The sequence below is a fragment of the Lagenorhynchus albirostris genome, chromosome 9, assembly GCF_949774975.1.
Source record: "Lagenorhynchus albirostris chromosome 9, mLagAlb1.1, whole genome shotgun sequence".
NCBI classification, from domain to species: Eukaryota; Metazoa; Chordata; class Mammalia; order Artiodactyla; family Delphinidae; genus Lagenorhynchus; species Lagenorhynchus albirostris.
In genome coordinates, this window is record NC_083103.1 from 36,369,137 (window position 1) to 36,389,158 (window position 20,022).

The 20,022-nt window shown below is 50.3% G+C and overlaps 1 protein-coding gene across 2 annotated transcripts in view; it reads right to left on the minus strand.

Annotated features, from left to right (window-relative positions):
- Window positions 1-19,710, minus strand: part of NAV2 (neuron navigator 2) — a 396,632-nt gene extending 376,922 nt beyond the window's left edge. For both annotated transcript variants that reach the window (XM_060159528.1, XM_060159527.1), the window contains exon 1: window positions 18,753-19,710. In XM_060159528.1, the coding sequence (XP_060015511.1) occupies window positions 18,753-19,010 (258 nt within the window). In that variant the 5' untranslated portion in view covers window positions 19,011-19,710. The remainder of the gene's footprint in view (window positions 1-18,752) is intronic.
- Window positions 19,711-20,022: the final 312 nt, after the last annotated feature.

The following is a 20,022-nucleotide window of genomic DNA, read 5'->3' on the forward strand; positions in this document are numbered from 1 at the left end:
GTTCAGCCCAGTGTGACAGGCAGGTGCTCAGTAAATAGTCACCAACTGGAAATGCACCTCAAAGCTTCCCTTGCCACTGTGGGATCTGGGGGAGAAAGATGCAGCTCGTGGAAGCGGGGGTGAGGAAGAGCCATGGGGCAGTGGCTGCCTTTCAGTAAAGCGCCTGCTAAGTGTAGCAGCCAGCACCCCAGGTACGGGAAGCAGGAGGTGGAGAGTGTGTGCAGGAGAGGACTCCTCCACGTGCCCCACCTTGGCGGCACGGACGAAAATCTAGCCGAGTCCCAGCGCCTCCACGCGTGTGCCCATCATGGCTTCCCTAGCTAGGATTGTCAGATTTAACAACGGAAAATAGAGGGTACCACGTTAAATGTGAATTTCACATAAACAACCAATAATTTTTAGTTTAAGTGTGTCCATGACACACCAAATGGACCCACATCTTGGTTCAGGCCTTACCGATTATTTATATTTGTTACATACTTAAACATAATTTTTAAATTATTCACTATTTATTGGAAATTCACATTTAACTGGGTGCCTGTGTTTTACTTAGCCACTCCACCTGTGGGTGCCCTAAGTTACTGGGGCGGGTGTTATTTCTCCAAATGGGCTGGGAATGATGCCCCTGAGGATCGAGGGGACCCTGGAAAGAGCGGCCCACAGTCCCCAGTGTCCGCGGATCAGGGCCCAGCCCGGGCACAGGAGGAGGCTGAGAGCCGGCCTGTGGCTGGGAGCCGGGTTTGCAGTCTTCCTGGCACAGGGAGGAGTGTGGAGTCCGCGCTGGCTGCTCCCCAGTAAGCGGGGCTGGCATTTCAGAGCGCGTCAGAGGCGCTGGCTCCCTGCCCTGGAAGTCGCATCTGGCCTCTGAGCCAGCGCTGCCTGCTGGGCCCCAGCCCTCTCAGCTCAGCGGACCCAGACCGAGGGCCCCAACGGGCCATTGTCATCCTGCCTGTGCCTCAATGGGGCCATTCAGGGGCTTTGCAGAGGCCCCTCTGGAGGGCACCTCCCCCATCCTGGGTGCCCTTGGCCGCAGCCTTCGCCTGTGTGGGTGGGATCTCTGGCTGTGGCAAAAGCAGACGGCAGCCAGGGCAGCGTTACTGAAGACTGGATTGTTGACGGAGGGCACCGAAATGCCCCACACGCCACGGGACTCCAGGGTACTCTGCCCACCCCGCGCCCCTGCCCCAGCCGGGGCGCCCAGGCTTCCGAGGGGCCCGCACCTGAGGGCTGAGCAGCAGGGCCTCCCCTACATTCACTGAGCATCTGAGGGCGATTCGCCGCAGCCAGACAGAGCGAGTTCCAGCCCAGGCTTTGCCAAGTCCTAGCTGTGTGGGATTAGGCAAGTTGCTTCACCTCTCTGAGCCTCTCTTTCTCCATCTGTAAAACGAGACTCCTGATACCTCCCTCCTAAGGTGGACACTGAATGAGGTAAAACATGTAAGCATGTAGCATGGAGCCTGGCACACAGCAGGTGCTGAATAAATGTTCCCTTCTCCTCTATCCCTTCTTATAGCTCTTTCTGATCCACGGAAGACCCCAGGAAATGTGCTCTCCTGTGACCAGCAGATCCAAAGGCCACTGCTAGGGGCATATCTTGGTTCAGGCCTTCACAAGTGGACACTGGGCCCCTCGTAGACCTGGCCCTCTGATTCAGGCCCCTCTCAGCTCACACAGCCCGTGATAAAGAGCACTGACACACAGCACACAACTCCACCTCTCATCTCTGGCGCTCCTTCTGCCACCCCACTCTGGGGTCCTGAGTATCTCATAATGACTTTACCCTTCCAGGTCTCCCCACCCCCAGGTTGTCCCTGCGCTCTGATGTCCAAATGAGCAAACAGAGAGACAGATGCTGAACTTTATGGGCACTGCCAGGCAGCTTACAGGCAGCCAGCTTGGGCCTTAAGCAGGGGACAAAGGGGCACATACCCTGGGTTCACAGCCCGTAGCCAGGAGTCCCAGTTAACCCTTTCCAGCGGCTGACGTCCTGGTATGACGCCCACCCTCCATGGCAACCCTGGCCCCTGGCGGCAGGGAGAGGAGCCAGGGCTCCCTGTCCATCAGAGCCCTCCACCCTCTGCGCAGCACACGAAATCCTGAATACGCTGCTCTGTTGTCTCTGCATCTCGCATGCATGCGTTCCAACCTAACTCCTCTCACCTTGTCTAGGCTCCCATTCTTGCCTGCCCCCACTCACCCAGCTCCCTCCTTCTCTTAATCATCTAAGTTGATCTTTCCCTCCGGACCAGCCTCTGTCAGAGAGTGAGGGCTGCAGACCATCTTCTGCACATTCACTTGCCAAAAACAGACATTCTTGGGCCTCACCCAGACCTACAAAATCAGCATCTCTGAGGCTGGGGCCCAGGATTCTGCATATTTAACTAGTGCCCAGGTCACACGGATGCACAGTGGAGTTTAAGAACCACTGCCGTGGAGGAAGAGAGGCACGCTTGGCATCGCTCTCTGGCCCCGCAGGACCTTTCTTTGCACACTCCCTTTCCTGTTAATAACTGTCTGAAAGAATGAATTAATTGGTTTCCTTATTGCCAAATTACACTAATATAATTGAGCTCTGCCATCTCATTTCCCAATTGCATTCTCCTTGGACTTACTTGAGAGGTTTCTATCCATATATTAGAGTACAGCAGAAAACACAAACACACACACCTGAGACCTAACATTTACGGAGAACTCATCACATGCCAGGCATTTGCCACATGCTTCGTACACTTTAAGGCTCAGAGCAGCCCTGTGAGGTCGTGACTCTCATGCCTCTAGAGCAGATGAGGAAGAAAGGACAAGTTTATCAGCAATTCACCTTACATGGGCAGCGCCGGAATCTAAACCCTGGTCCATGCAGCCGTGACCACTTGCTCTCACTCACTTCATTGTCCTGACTTCTCTGGAAGAGCTGGTTTCAACTCCAGTAGCTCTCACCCCAGACTGTGCATCAGAATGCCCTGCAGAGCCCTGAGAAATACAGATGCCGAAGCCTCACCCCAGGCCTATGTCTGGAAGGGAGATGTCTGGACGTGTGTTCTGTTTTGACAGCTCCACGTGGTCCCGGCAAAGAATGACTGGCCACGCGCCCAGGTCATGCGGCTTGCTCAAGTAGGTCTAGAGAGAAAACTCAAGTTTCTCGACTCCCACAGCAGTGCTCTTTCAGCCTCCCTACACTGCTCACATGCTAGGGTGCTGCCAGCGGTCGAAATGGCTTTTCTCTAGCCCCTCAGGGAGCATCTGGACGCACACACACGCACGCATGCCTGTGCACTCACGTGCACGTATGCACACTCCCACAAACATCTTAGATCAGACTCATCATCTCTCAGTCATGGGACAGATTCCCTGTTCCCATCAGGACCCAGTCTGGACTTGAGGGGGGCTGGGGATGTCCCTCCTCCAGGTGACTTGGATGGGGTTAAATGAGACAAGTCTAGGGGAGCTGGGGAAGGAACAGAAAGCCCCCCCTTGACTCTCTCCACCACCTTCCTCCCTCCTGTGGACTCCAGAGCAAGGTGACCAAGTCCTCTTCCTCCACCTGCAGTGGCCCATGCCTGACTGGGCCAGGCATGTGCTCAGGGATGGGCGGTTTCTATGGTGACCGTGTAAGCAGCTTTTCAGTAGCCCTGATTTACACAGAACAAAACAAAAAAACTCCCACCTCTAAAAGCATTAGACAATAATTTCACCAAACAGCCTGATCCAGGGGCTCAATTAATCTGCTCTGCTCCTATCAATGGGCTTTCCGCAAATCAGTACCCAGCCGCAGCATGACTGAAAGAAACGCCTCAGCAGGGAGACAGATTACATTTGCATGGCACCTGCCCATTCACAGGGCTTCCCTAGGTGGGGATGGAGACCCCAGCATGGCCACTGGAGCGAGCCGCTCCCCTTGGTTCTCTGGGGCGCACTCCTTCACGGAGCTATGCTAGAATCATGCAATGCAATTTCCTATTGCAATTCAAGGAGAACTGGAAGGAGACTTCCAAACAGCAAAGGATCCTGGGAGTTGGGCTCTATTTAGACAGGGGGGAAGGGCTGTCCTCCCTTTGCTGAAAGGGCTGGAGAGCATTTCACCACTGGCTGTGAGAAGGGCTGGGATGGAACTGCCTCCAGGTCCTGAAAGATGCCATCTCGGCCAGCCTAGAGCACACCAGCGGAGAGGAGAGCTGAGGTCCATTGATCCTGAATTCCCAGGCCAAAGACAAGATCTCCCTTCCTTCTGCAGTTACCAGGCAGATTACAGCCTCCCATCACGCTGACCAAGCATTAGCCACAAAGCCCAGTGCACAGGTGAGTAAGACAGAGCAATGCAAGAAATGAAGCGGCCACAGATTCTAGAAGTCTCTTTTATGGTACCCTCTTCTAGGGTCGCCCTGTCCATCCCTCCCATCCCTAATCAGAGGGTAGGGTTATTAGAGGCAATGGGGCCTGTGCCTCCAGACAGAAGATGCAACTGAGTATTTATAGGAAGGTTTCCCTTAAGTACTTCTGAAGGGGTGAGGACATAATTGTTCTTCTGCTTCTTAAACTTTAATTTGCCTATGAAATATCTTGAGGTCTGGTTAAAATGCAAATTCTGATTCAGAAGGTCTGGGGCTAGGCCGGAGGTTCTGCATTTCTGCCAAGCCTTCAGGGGACGCTATTACTGCTGATCCATAGACCATACTGTTATTAACGAGGGTTAAAGCACAAAAAGTAGCCAGAACAAAGAAAGGAAAGAAGGAGGGAGGGAGAGAGGAAGGAGGGAAGGGGGAAGGAGGGGTGGGGGAGGGGGGAAAGAAAGAAGGAAAACTGAAGACAAAAGAACCAATGTACGCTGGCAAATCCAATTCTCACCTCTCTCTTCTACTGTGGATCTAGCTCTCAACTTGGACCAAGTAAGAGTCTGCTCACAGGGTAAGGATTCCCCAACCTGATCACAAGTATTACCATTTCCCAGACAACCTAACTCATCTACATCTTTGCGTTAAGACGCTGATCTTTGCGCTAAGACACTCATCCACCCTTTGCAGTAAGAGCCCCTACAAAAGACACAAAACTGTCAAAGGGAGGACATTTGGACCCATTAGCATCTTAAGGGACACACTGTAGATTTCTTAGTAGCATCTGGAGAAATAGTGTAAGTGAGAGTCCTTGACTTCGAGTCAGACCTAGATGCTAATCCCAGACCTGCTTGGAATCCTGTACAAGTCCCTACTGTTTATTCACTAAATATTTAGTAAGCACCTACTATGTGCTAGACACTGTTCTAGGTGCAGGGGATACAGCTGTGAACAAGAGAGGCAAAGCCCTGGTTCTCATGGAGCTGAAAGTCTAATAGAGGAAGACACAAGATAATAAATACACAACATGTCTAGCGTAGACTGCTCTGGTTCTGGAGAAAAATAAAGCAGGGCAAGGAGATACAAAAGGATGGATTGCTATTTTATATAGGGTTGTCAGAAAAAGCGCCTTTGATAAAGGGGCATCTGAGCACAGACTGAGGGTAAGAGAATGGGCAGCGGCAATATCTGGGGAAGACATTCCAGGCAGAAAGAACAAGTGCAAAGGCCCTGAGGCTCGGCTTCATCATCTCCAAAATAAAGAGGTAAGGAAACAGGATCTTTGTGATACAGTTCTAAGGTTCCAGAGTCTGCCAGCCAGGAGCAGGAGAGACTTTGGAGGTTGGGGGAAATGACCTGTGCTGTGTGAAAAGGCCAGGGTGGTGAAACCTACAGGCTACCTTGACAGCCCCCTCCTTTTTTACAGTCTTATACATCTCTCATTCCAACTCTGTTTCGAGGAGCAAATCACCCCGTTGTTTTTAAGAAACAAAAATAATCTGTCCTCTTAAGGGAGAGATATTTTAAAACCACTGAATGGATTTTTCCTTCCCAGCTTTTTTTTTTATTGATACATCTCTTCTCCTTCCAGTTCTAAAATAAGCACCCTGTCTGCCCATACACTAATCCAAAGGCAACACAGTGCAGATGGCGTGGGCCTGGGGAGAGCCAGGCGGAGGTTGCTTGGAAGGCACCAGACCCGGAGAAAAGACACCAAGACAGCCTGACCAGCCTGGCCTCGCCCATGGCCTGCTTCCTCCGAATCCAGGTGACGAGATGTTCTTAAAAACAGCAGTGGAATGTGGTGAGAGCTGGCATTTGCAAATGACAAATTTCTGACCGAATTCCAGTTCTTTGGAATGGAAAACCAGCAGTTTCCTGTTACAAAATGTACCAACAGTTCATGTCTAATACATGGGTGTGGGCAATGCATATACTTCACATCTAAATTTGGCTAAAAATATATCAAAGCCGGCATATTTTTAGCCAGGTAAACATTTCTAGGGACTAGGTCAAATTTATATCGGTTCTGCTCTGCAAGCCAGAAAAGAAATGATTCCAAATGAGTGAGAAGCAGGGACCCAAGGGGAAAACCACACAGTTCCCCCAGGCAAATTGGGAGTCACTGATTCTTACTGACCATCTCCCGTTTGGGAGTGCTTCCCAGGACTAAATAGTTTGTCCTTTCCCACTACAGAGGCAGCATCTTTTTTTTTTTTTTTTGTGGTACGCGGGCCTCTCACTGTTGTGGCCTCTCCTGCCGCGGAGCACAGGCTCTGGACGGGCAGGCTCAGCGGCCATGGCTCACGGGCCCAGCCGCTCCGCGGCATGTGGGATCCCCCCGGACCGGGGCACGAACCCGTGTCCCCTGCATCGGCAGGCGGACTCTCAACCACTGCGCCACCAGGGAAGCCCGATGCAGCACCTTTTAAAGAACAGAGCCCCAGGCTACTTTAGGAAGGCAAGTCTTAGTTGGGTTTTGCTACATCTCCTGCTAAAGAACCTTAAACAAGTTGTTTTCCATCTCTGTGCCCTCATCTTTCTTCCCCACCCTCAACTAGATTTGGGAGTAGTTAGAAGCAGCACAGAGGGAGGACCACACAGTGGGTAAGGATGCATGCTCTGCCAGCACTAATGAGTTCCAGTCCTGCTTCCTCCATTTACAGGTGGGTGACCTTGGGCAAGTTGCTTATGGTCTACCTGCCTTGGTTCACCTGTAAAATGGAGAGAATAACAAAAGTGCTTACCTCAGAGGTTATTGCTTTTGTGATGATTAAATGGGTAAATCCATATAAAATGCTTAGAAGAACACCCAGCACATAGTAAGTGCTCAGTAAATAAGTGATCTTATCTACCCCATGCCGGGCATTTTTATATACACTATTGCTTTGGTCTGCATGACCCACTGAAATGCGACACTTTCCCTCAAGCAGCGGAGGTTTGGTAGGACTGACTTGTCCAAGCTGCAGTTCAACAACTATTTATTGAGGGCCTACAGTGTCCCAGGCCCTACACCAGCGCTGGGGAAGTTAGATGTCCAGTAAATAAATGGGGAGCTAGGATCTTAACCTAGGTCTCTCTGGCTTCCGGCCTGGGGGTGGGGCTCTAAGGTGTTTGGTAGAAAAAGCACAGATGTGAAATTAGAGAGTTCCAATACTGACTCCGTGTGATCTCGGTCAAGTTACTGACCTCCTTTGCACCTCATACATGAAACTGATGAAATGCCACCAGCCTTATCACATTGTGGTGAAGCTTAAATGAGATGATGTATGGACAGTGGCCCACGGGAGGTGTTGGATGGTGGTCTGTTGCCACAATTATACGATCCACAAAGAGGGCCTGGTTTTCTGATCCACTGAGCCAAATGCAAAAGCTTTCAAATATGAAAGAATTAGGAGAACAGACTTGTGGTTGCCAAGCAGGACAGGGTTAGGGGATGGATGGATTGGGAGTTTGGGATTAGCAGATGCAAATGATTATATACAGAATGGATAAACAACAAGGTCCTACTGTATAGCACAAGGAACTATATTCAGTATCTTGTGATAAACCATAATGGAAAAGAATATGAAAAAGAATGTATATATATGTATAACTGAATCACTTTGCTCCACAGCAGAAATTAATACAACATTATAAATCAACTATACTTCAATAAATTTTTTTAAAAAACAATACTTAACTACTTAGTAGATGGAGGGGAAAAGAATATAGCTTAGAGCTGGTTCTAATTCTTCTTTTTTTTTTTTTAATTTATTTATTTATTTTTGGCTGTGTTGGGTCTTCATTTCTGTGCAAGGGCTCTCTCCAGTTGTGGCAAGTGGGGGCCACTCTTCATCGCGGTGCACGGGCCTCTCCCATTGCAGAGCACAGCCTCCGGACGCGCAGGCTCAGTAATTGTGGCTCACAGGCCCAGCCGCTCCGCGGCATGTGGGATCTTCCCAGACCCGTGTCCCCTGCATCGGCAAAGCAGACTCTCAACCACTGCGCCACCAGGGAAGCCCCGGTTCTAATTCTTTAAAACATCAGGCACTTCAGAGCAGTACATCTGATTGCCATGAGTGAGGTGGAAAGAACACTGGGCCAGGAGTCAGGGGGCCTGGATCCCAGTTTTTGCTCTGCCCTCAAAGCTGGGTGACCATGGGCAAGTCACACCCCACTCTGGGCTATGTTTCCCCATCTGCACAGTGGAGCTTTGGGAATAGATGGCCTCCAAGGTCTACACTGTCTCAGACATCCCAAATTATCTAGTCCATAGAGGCACAGATCACTAAGCAGACATCCAAGGAAGGCTGATTCTTCTAAATCTGTTTTTGTCACCCAAATGGTACTTTTCCCTCCAGGGCTTGCCTTCCTCTGTCCAGAGACAGTTAACAAGCAAAGTTAACACACTGGAAGGTCTGACAGCTCCAGGATGCTCGTGGCCCACATTTTTTGACGTCAACATGCGTCACTCTCAGGTCTGAAAAGAATCAACGCAAACCAGTGTGAAATGGGGACTGTCTGCAGAGCTGCAGCGGGAGGACAGGAAAGAGGTCCTGCCAGCTGTCAGGCACATGGCCCTGCCCAGCCCACCAGCCCTGACCTGGGGAACAGCAGCCACAGCGGCGAGAGGAGACCATGCCCAGATTGCAGCAAGATGTGAGCAAAAGCGAACGGGGCTCCTCGTTCTGTAAATGCAGAGCCTCTGGCAAGAGGCTGGGACAGGCACAGGAGGCCCTGACAAGGAGGAGACAGTGATGGGGCCAAGGCCAGGGAAATGGGGAGAGGCTCCAAGGAGAAGAGGGTCTGGAGGTTTGGTTTTCTAAAGCAGCACCCCAGTATGGGATTCAGGCCTCTTCCAGCTCCTGGCAGAAGAAGGCAGCGGTTAAGAGCACAGACTCTGGACTCAGAAACACCAGGTTGGAATCCTGCCACTGTTCACACCAGCTGTGTGACCTGTAAAAGTCCCATGACCCTTCTCAGGCCTCTGCCCACGGACTCCTCACTTTTCTCCTTACTGATAAGACAAGATGAATAGCATGGGAGTTAGTGTGAGGATTAAGTGAGATTTCGTATGGAAATGGCACATACGTGGTTGCTGAAATCATTATTCCTGGAAGGCTTGTCCTATTCTCTTTTCTTAACCTACTAAAATCCTTCAGAACCCTTCTCAGGTCCCCCTTCCAAAGTTATTGGTGGGGGTGGGGATGGAATCTGCCAAAGCCCTCCGAAGCCCATCCAACCCTTCCCGTCTACTGTACCGCCATGATCACAGCTGGACAGACCTTCTTCCAGTGGAGCAGCCAGCCAGTCTGGATGCTATAAACAGTCTTGTGTAAAGAATCTGCCTTTTCCTGCTACCCAACCAGGTGAGATTTCCCAAGACCTGGCGTTGGAAAGCTTTGACACTGGCCTCGCTTGGCCGCCCACCATCATGGGATCATCTCAGCTCACATGTCAAGAGGGAGTTCTGCAGAAGCCACATGGCTTAGCCGCAACTTCAGGAACACAGCTGGTGCTCAATACCCACTCAATCCTGTTTTTCAACTCTTTCTTTTATCTTCGCCCTCCCATCCTTCTTTTCTTCTGCAAATAGGAACTAAACCTACTCTGTGTTGATGCTGTACCAGCAGAGATCATGAGAGACACATCCCTGAACTCACAGAAGCCACGGTCCAGCTAAATAAGCAACCATAGTCCAAGCGATGGGGGCTCAGAGCACGCTATGGGAGAACACAGGGCAGATACTGCATCCAGACTGTGGTGGTGGCACAGGGCTTCCTGGACAAGGCGGCACCAAGCCTGAACTCGAATGGGTGAAGGTTGGGACGGGTTTAGCCAGGCCAAGGAGTTCTAAGTAGTGAGGAGAGAAAGAGCTTAAAGCAGACAAAGGAGCCTGCTTCCACTCATACTCCTCGTCTGCTTCATGCCCAGATGAGTAAAATTCAACCAGGTATTTTCATATTTTAAAAAAGTTCCTCATTAAAAAAAATCTCTTTTATACTTTCATCCTTGGAAACATCTTAGATTTTTATAAGGGATTATCAAATCAACCTGGATCTTATGATTTCCATGAAATTTCAGCAACCCTTCTCATAAAAGAAGAGGAATTAAGCCAAGATTCTCACACTACACCAGAGACAGGAGATAAGGAGTCCAGATCCTAAACCCAGTGAAACAAACTTGGCCAGGCTATTTACTGTGAGTACACACACACGCACACACACACACACACTCCTACCTCATATATGTTCTCATGGATACACCACAGATGTCAAGGGGATTGCTAATGTATACTCTTTAGCCAAGCCTTTGTTTTGCTTCCCAACATTTTATTTTGAAAAAGTTCAAACGCAGAAAAGTTGAAAGACTTGCACATATATCTTCGCCTAGATTCACCAGTTGTTAACATTTTACATTTGCTTTCTCCTTCTATCTACAGATATGCTCACCTTTTTTTTTTCCTAAACCATTTGGGAGTTAGTTGCTGATATCAAGATACTTCACCTCTAAATATATCAGCATGTATCTCCCAAGAAAATGGACATTTTCTTACATTATCCCCAAACCATTAACATCAATGGAGTAATACTATCTAATATACAATCTGTATTCAAATATCTCCCATTGTCTCCCAAATGACCTTTCCAGCATTTATGGTTTTGCTTGTCAAGGAGCTCTCATTGGATTTGGTTGTCATAGCTCTTTAGTCTCCTTTTCTAGAATAGTACCTTTTAAACTTTTTTGTTTCTCATGACATTATCGGTTTTGAAGATCCCGGGCCTGTTGTCTTAAAGACGACCCATAATCTGAATTTATCTGATTGTTTCTGCGTGCCAACAAATGATCAAATTCCCCACTTTTCCCTTCCTCTGTCCAGAACCAGCCCTGCCAGTTACATAGTGATAACACCTTAGTGGACCTTGTGGCATCAGAACACTTAGAATTTTCCAAATCCCAGAGAGTTTAACTGATATGATGAAGCAGCTAATGTTTATTTAATATTGAATGAATATATTCAGTATTTCTAAACTCTGGGGCAGAGGGGAGGAGCCAGATGTCATATATACCACACCAAAGGAGACTTTCCAGCAATTTACTTTGATCCCGTATTAACAATGCTTTTTCAGATATTTTTTAAAAAGTGCTTTCACACTTGCTATTTAAGAACCTTGACTTTGAGGGCAAACAGATAAGGGTTCAAATCCTGAGTCTGCCACTTAACCAGCTGTGCTAGTTGGAAAAGTAGCTTAACCTCTCTTACCCTTGGTTTCCATAAAGGGTATTTATGGTGTAAGATGTTTAAACCAGAGTCTCATTCATAATAATTACCTCTATTAAGCTTTACAACAACTCTTCAAAAACAGTAGAGCAAGTATCATCCTACTCATTTTATAGATTAGGCAACTGAAGCTCAAAAGACAATGTAACTTATTGAAGGTCATGCAGTAAAGCATCTAAAGAGACAAAATTAGAACCAAAGTTGCTGATTCCCAGAGCTGTCATTTCTATTCTCTTCAGGAAGTAGCTTCTACGTAACGGGACGTTGGGAGGATTAAATGAAATGATGCATGCCTGGAGCTATGCATTATGCTAGTAAGAGGCTATGCTCCGTCAGTGTCAGTGCCCATTATTATAACTATTTTTCCTGTGTCACACTCTCCTAACTGATTTTGTTCAAAGGCTCCAAAAGAACTTTATAATCATCTTGACCAAGCCCCCTTTCCTACCCTGTCTTCTCTTCCACCAAGACAGGGGAGGTTGGAACAAACCAAAATTCACTAAAGGTATGAAGGTTTCACTTAGAAGGAGAGAGAAAATATGCTGAGGCTGTGGGGCTACTGTTTGCAAAACACAAAAGAGGGTCTGTTTTCCTTGGGAAATGGAGCACTAAGTCGTGAGTCATTCTTTAGGTTCTGCGTGGGCGACTTGGGGTTCCTGCGAAAACTTTTGTGTCACTCACTAGTGTCTTGTGTGGACTGAAGCACAAAAGCCTGACCCAGTTTTGTTCCCCAAATCACATGAACCATTCTGCCCAAGACATTCTAGGAACACACTGTCCATCTCCTTGAACAATGTGACCAAGAGACAGAGTCACCATTGAAAGTGGCCCCGTGGCTATCAGTAAAACACCACTGGGCAGCTGGCCATGCCTTGGGGCACCTTAATGGCCAAGCTGATCACGAGGTCCAGCTCCCACCACAATCATGCCAGCAGTAAGGGAAGAGGGCTTTCCTTCTGCCTTCAGAACAATAAGAAACCATTCAGAAGCCCAATCAATGGGACTGTTCCATTCTTGGTCCTGGGCAGTGCTGTCAGATTGGCCAGCTCCACTCAGTCACCTTGACAGTGGCAGCTCAGACTGGGTGTACAAAGGAGGTTCCCATTACGTTTGGTTTGCAGCAGATCCCTCAGCCTGGTTAGTGCTATACAGATGGCATGTTTGGGACCAAAATGTGGAGGTTTCATTTCACAACCCTGGATATGACTACATTAATTTACTCTTGACTCTGACTCTCATTCATCTAACCAAAGCCCCGCTATGCCCTCTGCTTTCACAGTGCAAGCCACCTGTCCTCCATGTAATCAACCGTGCACTTGAGAGGCAGAGAGGTAGGGTAGAAAGAATACAGGCTTGGAATGAGGCAGATCTGGTTTCCAAACCTGGCTCTGACCTTGGGTAATAAAAATAGGCAATATCACATATTCCTTCCTTATTGCACGCCAGGCTCTGTGCTCAGCAACTTACCTGTATTATCTCACTGACTCTTCACAGACGACCTATAAGCATCATCGTTTCTGCTTTATAGATGAAGACACATTTAGAGATGTTAAATAACTTGCCCAAAGCCTGGATTTGAACCCAGGTCTGTCTCTCAGTTAAGTGTAATCTACCATTTAAAACTGTCTCCAAGTGATAACTTCCTCTGGTCTCAGCTTCCTCATATGAAACGCATGGGCCACTTTACATTTTACCCAGGTTCTTGTGCTTCACATTAAATTTCATATACATATAAAATTTATATATACATAAAATCATTTATATATATACATAATATATATATATGTGTGTGAAATCACGGCAGTCTACTACTACCTGGCACACAGCAGATGCCCCATAACTACTCCCTTCCCTGCTGATGAGACTGATTCTAAGAAATAAGAGTCTCTGACCTTAAGCCAAAATCTCACTGGGTGGTTCGGCTTTTTCAGACTGGTTTCAGGAGCTTCACTAAGGCCTAATTAAAACACCCCTCTCAAGGCTACACCTCTCATGTCTTCTAAGTAAATAAAATGGGACACCAAGACTTGGCGCTTCAATCTTGGTCACAGAGGAAGGGAGTATGAGAAGCGGGAAGCAAATCTAGCTACTCTGAAAGCTGGCAATTGGGCTGTAATTCCCCCAGCCTGGCCTTTGATGTGTGTGTGCTCACATGTGCTCATTACTTTAAGCTGCTCCATGTGTATATATTTGTATATGTGTGTGTATATATGTATATATACACATATCCAGAAGTAGATGTATTTATACACACATATATACACACGTAATGATACCCTAAATTAGCCACCAGTCCCACCCTTAAAGTGTCTTCAGAAAATTAACCCACGGAATAAGCAATAATACGTGAACTATAAACATTCTTGCATGTTGGCAGATAACCATGCTACACATTCCCCCTCCAAGAACCGAGGAAGAGAAGAAAGGGAATAACACAATAGCAGAAAAATGCACTAATCAAATCCATAATCAACGTTGATGATGGAGCGAGGATTCTAATCAAAACACAATGGGGCAAAGTTGCAACAGGTTGCAAGCTTGGAGCTGCGCTCTCTTCCCAGGGCCCTCGCCTGCGCTTTCTTTTTAAACATCTAAAACACCCACAGAGGATTTCAATCACTTCTAATTACTTTTTTAAAGAAACGAGTTGCAAGTTGAACCCCAGGCTCCTAAAAACAGGAAATATCAAAATATTATATATATAATTTTTTTCCCCTGCAACTGCTTCTTAAAAATAGGCTAACCTCTCCTCAAATAGCTCACAAGCATTCCTTATCTGAAGGTCAGCCGGACGGAGTTTCTGAACTAACACAGAGCAGATCTCTAAAACAATTCTTTGCACATGGTCATAATTTATACGCCATGTTAACAGAGCAGATGCTATAAATGTTCATTCTTGGGGGAAGGCCCAGGTATCCCAACACCAGGAGGGGAATTCGGGAGGGATGTGTGGCTGCAGAGCAGCTCCTCTCTCTGCGGGTCGAGCCCCTGCTGTAGGTTTGCGGGAGAGATTCAACGTGAGGGGTTTGGCAAGTCGACAGTGGGGCTGCACCTAAAAGCTAGCTGCTGGCTGCGTCAGGTCTTTTCACACTTGATGGCGATGGACAGCAGGCTTGGGGGAGAACAGGCTGTCACTGGCTAAAGAGAGTCGCTGCCTAATAAAAGCCACGAGACCCATGTCCTTTCCGCATCACTACCATGCTGGATATTCTGAACCCTAAGCTAATAATAATAATCACTGTCATTTCCCAAGGGGCTGTTATGAAACAGGTCTTTTATGGACACCATCCTTCCACCTTCTCATAACTACCCTGCATGCTCAGGATGACTACGGACCACGCAAATCCAATCCCTCAACTGCAAGAAGCCTTTGTTCTTTGCTCATGACTACCTTTCAAAAGGAAGATCCCAGATACGAAGCAATCACCTGTTAGGCGAAGGTGCGGCTTCCCGGTGGCGACACCTACTCCTGCTCTGCACCACTGCGTGGCCCTGCTTCTCCTCCTTCCCTGGCATGCTCATCTCACCCCCTCTCCTCCCCAGCCAGCCATTCCTGCCCATCTCTGGAGCCCGCCATCTCCTGCCTCCTCCGTGAGGCCCTCAGGATTTCTCCAGCCATGATGGCCTTTTCCTTCCTTTCAGCCCCAAGCACACCTCTCAGCCCTCTTCGTGTTGTGCCTGATGCCCTGGGTACAGCAGTCATGCCTCTCAACTGGACTATGAGATCTCCAAGGCCCAGGCCGTGTCTTATCCCCCTGTACCTCCGCCAGAGCATCCAGAGCATCGGCAGAGCATCGGCAGCTGTGAAGAGGGGAAGACCCCCAGCCTGGAAGCCAGACCAACCTGAGTTGGGCCCCCCACTCGCCACCCTGAAGCAGGATGACCTAGAGCAAGTTATTCTACCTTTTGCTAAGTCCTGCGTACTCTTCCAGCTCAATGGCTAGAGCAGTGCTCTTAGAAATCAGGGCCTGCGAGTAACTGGAAAGTCCCTATGACTCTCTCTCTATAGCATGCTGGTTTAGGACATGGAGTCCAGAGCCAGACTGTCCGAGGCCTAATTCTACTTCTGCTGCTCAAGGGGTTACTAACCCGGTCCTTGCCTCAGTTTCCTCATGTGTCAAATGAGAATAATAACACTTGTCTCACTGGATTGTTGTAAGAATCAAATGAGGTCTTTTAGAACAATTCCTGGCACATAGGAAGTGCTATGTGATGACTCGCCATCATTATATTATTGTTGTTAAAGAAGATGTTACAGGAAATTACTGTCATAGAAAATGTTATATATATGCTTTAAGTGTTACTGTGGGAATGAAATGAGATCGTATGTAAAGAGCCTGGCACATCAGGCACTTCCCTCATCTTCCCACCATGGCTGGTACCGTATTAGGCATGTGACAGATGCTCTGTAAATCCTTGCGGACTGAATGATACCTTCTCAAGGGCTTGACAGAATAAGCTATGCCTTTTCTCACTGAGAGGCTATCAGATCTATGTTCAACAACGCCCCATCTCTTGGTTTAGCAATACGAATAGCTCATTTTATCGAGTGTTTCCTAGTGGCCTGACACTAGGCTTTATACATGTTACTTATATATGTCTATACACATGTCTAAATGATGTATGTATATGTGTATATATCAACATATGTATATATGACACTTTACATATGTTCTTTTTCTTAATCCTCATAATTTGTGTGGTTGTTTAATGCCCATATTTACAGATGGGAACAGTGAGGCCCAGAGAGGTTAATGGACTAGGTCACCAGCTAGTACATGGTGGAGACAGGATACCAGGGATAGCCACAGACTTTAAAGCCTGTGCTACTGACCACTGCACAACCCAGCCTTCTCCCCAAAGCCCCCTGAATAAAAGGGGAGTCAGATGCCATTTGCCATTTAACTCATCATCTCCTGAGTATCTTCTAGTGATAAACGCCAGGTTTTGAGTCCAGGACTACCAGGTGTGTCAAGTCTGACACAGTCCTCGAGCCGTACGGAGAGGCCTTCCTGGATGTAAATGGACACCGTGTCAGGCAAAGGGGGAGGAAGCCCTGTCCAAAGACGGGAAAACCCCTTTTGCCAATGTCACTTGGATGCCAGGGTGAGGCAGTGAGACAAAGGATCTGTACCTGCCACAGAGAAGAGCCGCCAGGAAGCTCGGCCATGAATAAAGAAAGGGCAGGCTGGTGAAAACCAGGATAGCCCACTGGGAAGTGGCCAATTTCCTCAGCAATCCATCCAAACCATCCATGTGGTCAGTACACAAGGTCCCACTGAGGGCGAGGCAGGTGGCGTGGGGCAGCCAGGGGACTGTGGGCCAAGGGCGACGGAGAGAAGAAAAGCCTCGAGGGAACTGGACCACACCAGCTCCTCCGGCAGCAGCTGGAGATCATTTTTTCAGGAAGAAGAGGGATGAATCACCTTTCCAGAGCCTGCCCATGGCAAGTCCACCGACAGCGTTTGTTAAATGAAGGGTCAGATGGGCAACGGTAGAACAGCTGCCTGGGTAGCAACGATCCCAGTGTCCACTTTCCCCCCTCATTCCTTGGGTCCTCCTCATCAGGCTGGAGGCTGTGTGTCACATCCCGGAGTCACTGCTCCGGCCTCCCGCATACCACCCATCACACCTCATCAGCCCCGTCTCCAAGGATGGAGGGGAAACCCTCACAAGGGTGCACCCCCAAGCTCATTCCCATTTCAGAGCCCACGTACAAACCTGTGCCGAAGGCAGAAAAAGAGCGCAGAGCACAAAACCCCGGCAGAGACAGGCCCTGGGAGCACTGGGGGAAATCTTTCTCCCACACACCATCACTCAAACCTGTCAGCTTCCAAACATGTTTAGCAAGTGCAGCAGCAAGGGGCATGCTTATCGGCCTGGCGTGGGAGCTTAATCTGCTTTGAGGGCCTTCTCCAACCCAGAGTTCCAAAAGTCTGCTTACAATTAGCTTCCAGCTCCAGTTCCTCCATCAGAAAGGCTAGGAATGTGTTGAGTTCTAGCCTCTGATCAGAGAAATCTCCAGGAGAAGGTGGAGACACTGTCAGCAGAGAATAAGTGTCAAAAAGGTCAGCTGGTCTGTTGCCACTTCCCTGACACCAGCCCCAAACTACCTCCCCCGCTGGCTTCCCGCCTCTCCTGACCGGGACAGTCACATCCGTCAGGTCTGCCTGTCCCCAAAAGTCCCTGCTGACTAACGGCCAAGAAAATACAGCACGCCCCTGCTCCCTCCTACCAGAAGAGGAAAAAAGAAAAAAAAAAAAAAAAAAAGCAGCAGAAAGGGCAGGAGGCCAGGAGAACCTGATTGGCCCTTGCTGATTTCCTTAAAAGAGATTGCATGGCTAGGGCCCGTCACCCAGCCGAACTGGGTGATGCGGGCTCTGTCTGGAAAGGTAGAAGTCATCAATTCTTTTCATGTCATCCCCCCACCCCAGCCCCAGTCACCCGGGCTACCGGCACCAGGATCTGCTACCCAGGAAGGAGGGGCTTAGCTTCGGGCCGCCATTCTGAGGCAGGCACCCCCGCCCACCGCAACAGCCAGCCGAGACGCTAGGAGTATCCAGCTGCCTGCCTCCGCTGGTGCACCGAGCACTTCTACTGCGGTCCCAGCACCATGCCTGGAATCCTGTCAACCCAAAGGATGGGGCAGGGGCAGGCATCTTCACGACGAGGCGAGCAGGTACACTGCCACCCCCAGACCCCTCTACCTGGATCTTTCAGCCAGGCCAGAGGGCGCGGAGCCCAACGAGGCCTCGGACTATTCCTTGGCAGGGACAGAATCTCTGCAGAACCGACAGACAGACAGACAGACACTGCAGCAGTCACTGCATTCTTGGGACCAAGATCTCAACATGCAGAACCTGACATTTCCAGTGTGGCACAGTTTTGAGAACACCCTGACCGTGCCCGCCAGAAGGAAGCCGCAGACGTAACCGCACCCGGGTCTCACAGAGCTCCTTAAGGCAAACCTCGGTCACCCGGCCACACCCACTGGCCAGCCCACTCTCCGCGCGCATCCCCCAATCTGCCGGCCTAAGTGGGACGGTTCCCTTCTCAGCCCACAGGGTAGCCCTGTCCCCTATCCGGCCATGCCAACCCCCCCCCCCACCAAGCATTCACCCTTCTCCCAGAACAGTGCCCCGGCACACAGCACCTCTCACCTGGGTATCGAACCCGTTTTCCACCGAGCCGCTCATCCGCAGCGGGAGCCCCTCCCCCGCCGGCTCCTGCAGCCCCTGCGATTTCAGGGGGATCTGGCTAGGGTAGGCGGTCTTGCTCACCTCCACCTTGCTTCCTAACTTGAGGTAGCAGGGCTGGGGGCCCGCCCGGGCTGGGGGCACGTGCAGGATGGGCGCGGCGCTGTGCACGGGTTTGGGCAGTCCCGACTTCATTTTGGAGGCGACCAGGATGGCCGGCATCTTCTCCCGGGGCTTCGGCTTTCCCAGCACGTCCCTGGCAGCGGCGGCGGAGGCGACCGCTAAAGGCAGCGCGGGCAGCAGAGCAGGCGCCGGGCTTCGGCCCGAGAGGCGCCCACCACTAGCCGAGGGAAAGAAAAAAATATCCCCGGGTCGGGGATCTCGGAGCAATCCGGCGAGTTCGCCTTGGTCGCGGCGCTCAGCTGGTCCCACCTGGACGGATGCTGCAGCCGGGTTTCACGCCCCTCCTGGGCGGCCTGTTCAAGGGCTCCGGGTGCTCAGGAGCTGTTGCCTCCTGCGATTCTCCTCCTGGGAACTCGAGGCTTGGACGCCCATATTAACTTGTCACTGCATCTCCGAAGTGAGGAGGCCCCTTCGGAAGAGAAGCGGCGGGGACCCACGCCTCCCGCTCAGGGAGGCTGCGGGTGTGAGCGGGCGAGCTAAGGAGCGAGCAGCTGGGGAAAGGAAAGAACGATAGTGGGGAGAGGGAGGGCGCACGGAGCCCAAGACGTCTTCACCGAGAGGCAGCTGCCGCCCTGATTGCGAGCACCGCAGTGTCACCCGCTACGCAGAGCCGCGGCGAGAGCCCCCGAAAGGTCTCTCTACGCGTGACAGTCACCACTGCTCAGAAGCCCGCCGGACAGATAGCACCTCGGCGCCTGCGGGTCTGCACATGCTCCGTGCGTTATAGCGCAGCAAGGCTGTGGCCGTGGGGCGCGGGCACCGGGACGCGCGGCTGGCGGGCTGGGCAGGGCAGCGCAGCGCTCGCGAGCGGCCGCCGCGCTTCCCGGGAAGGCTGCGCTGGCTGCGGGGCTCCGCGCAGGGTAGGACAGGCTGCTACCCGCGCTGCTGCGACGCGCGCTGACAGCCCGGGCCGCCCCGGCGCGCCGATTGGTCCGTGGCGGGCCAATCTGCAGCCGCGGCTCTCACTGCAAAGGGGGGCGTGGCCTCAACTCCCGGGGCGCCGCCGAAAGTCTGGGGCCGCGCTTGGCCGCAAGTACAAAGCCAGCTGGTG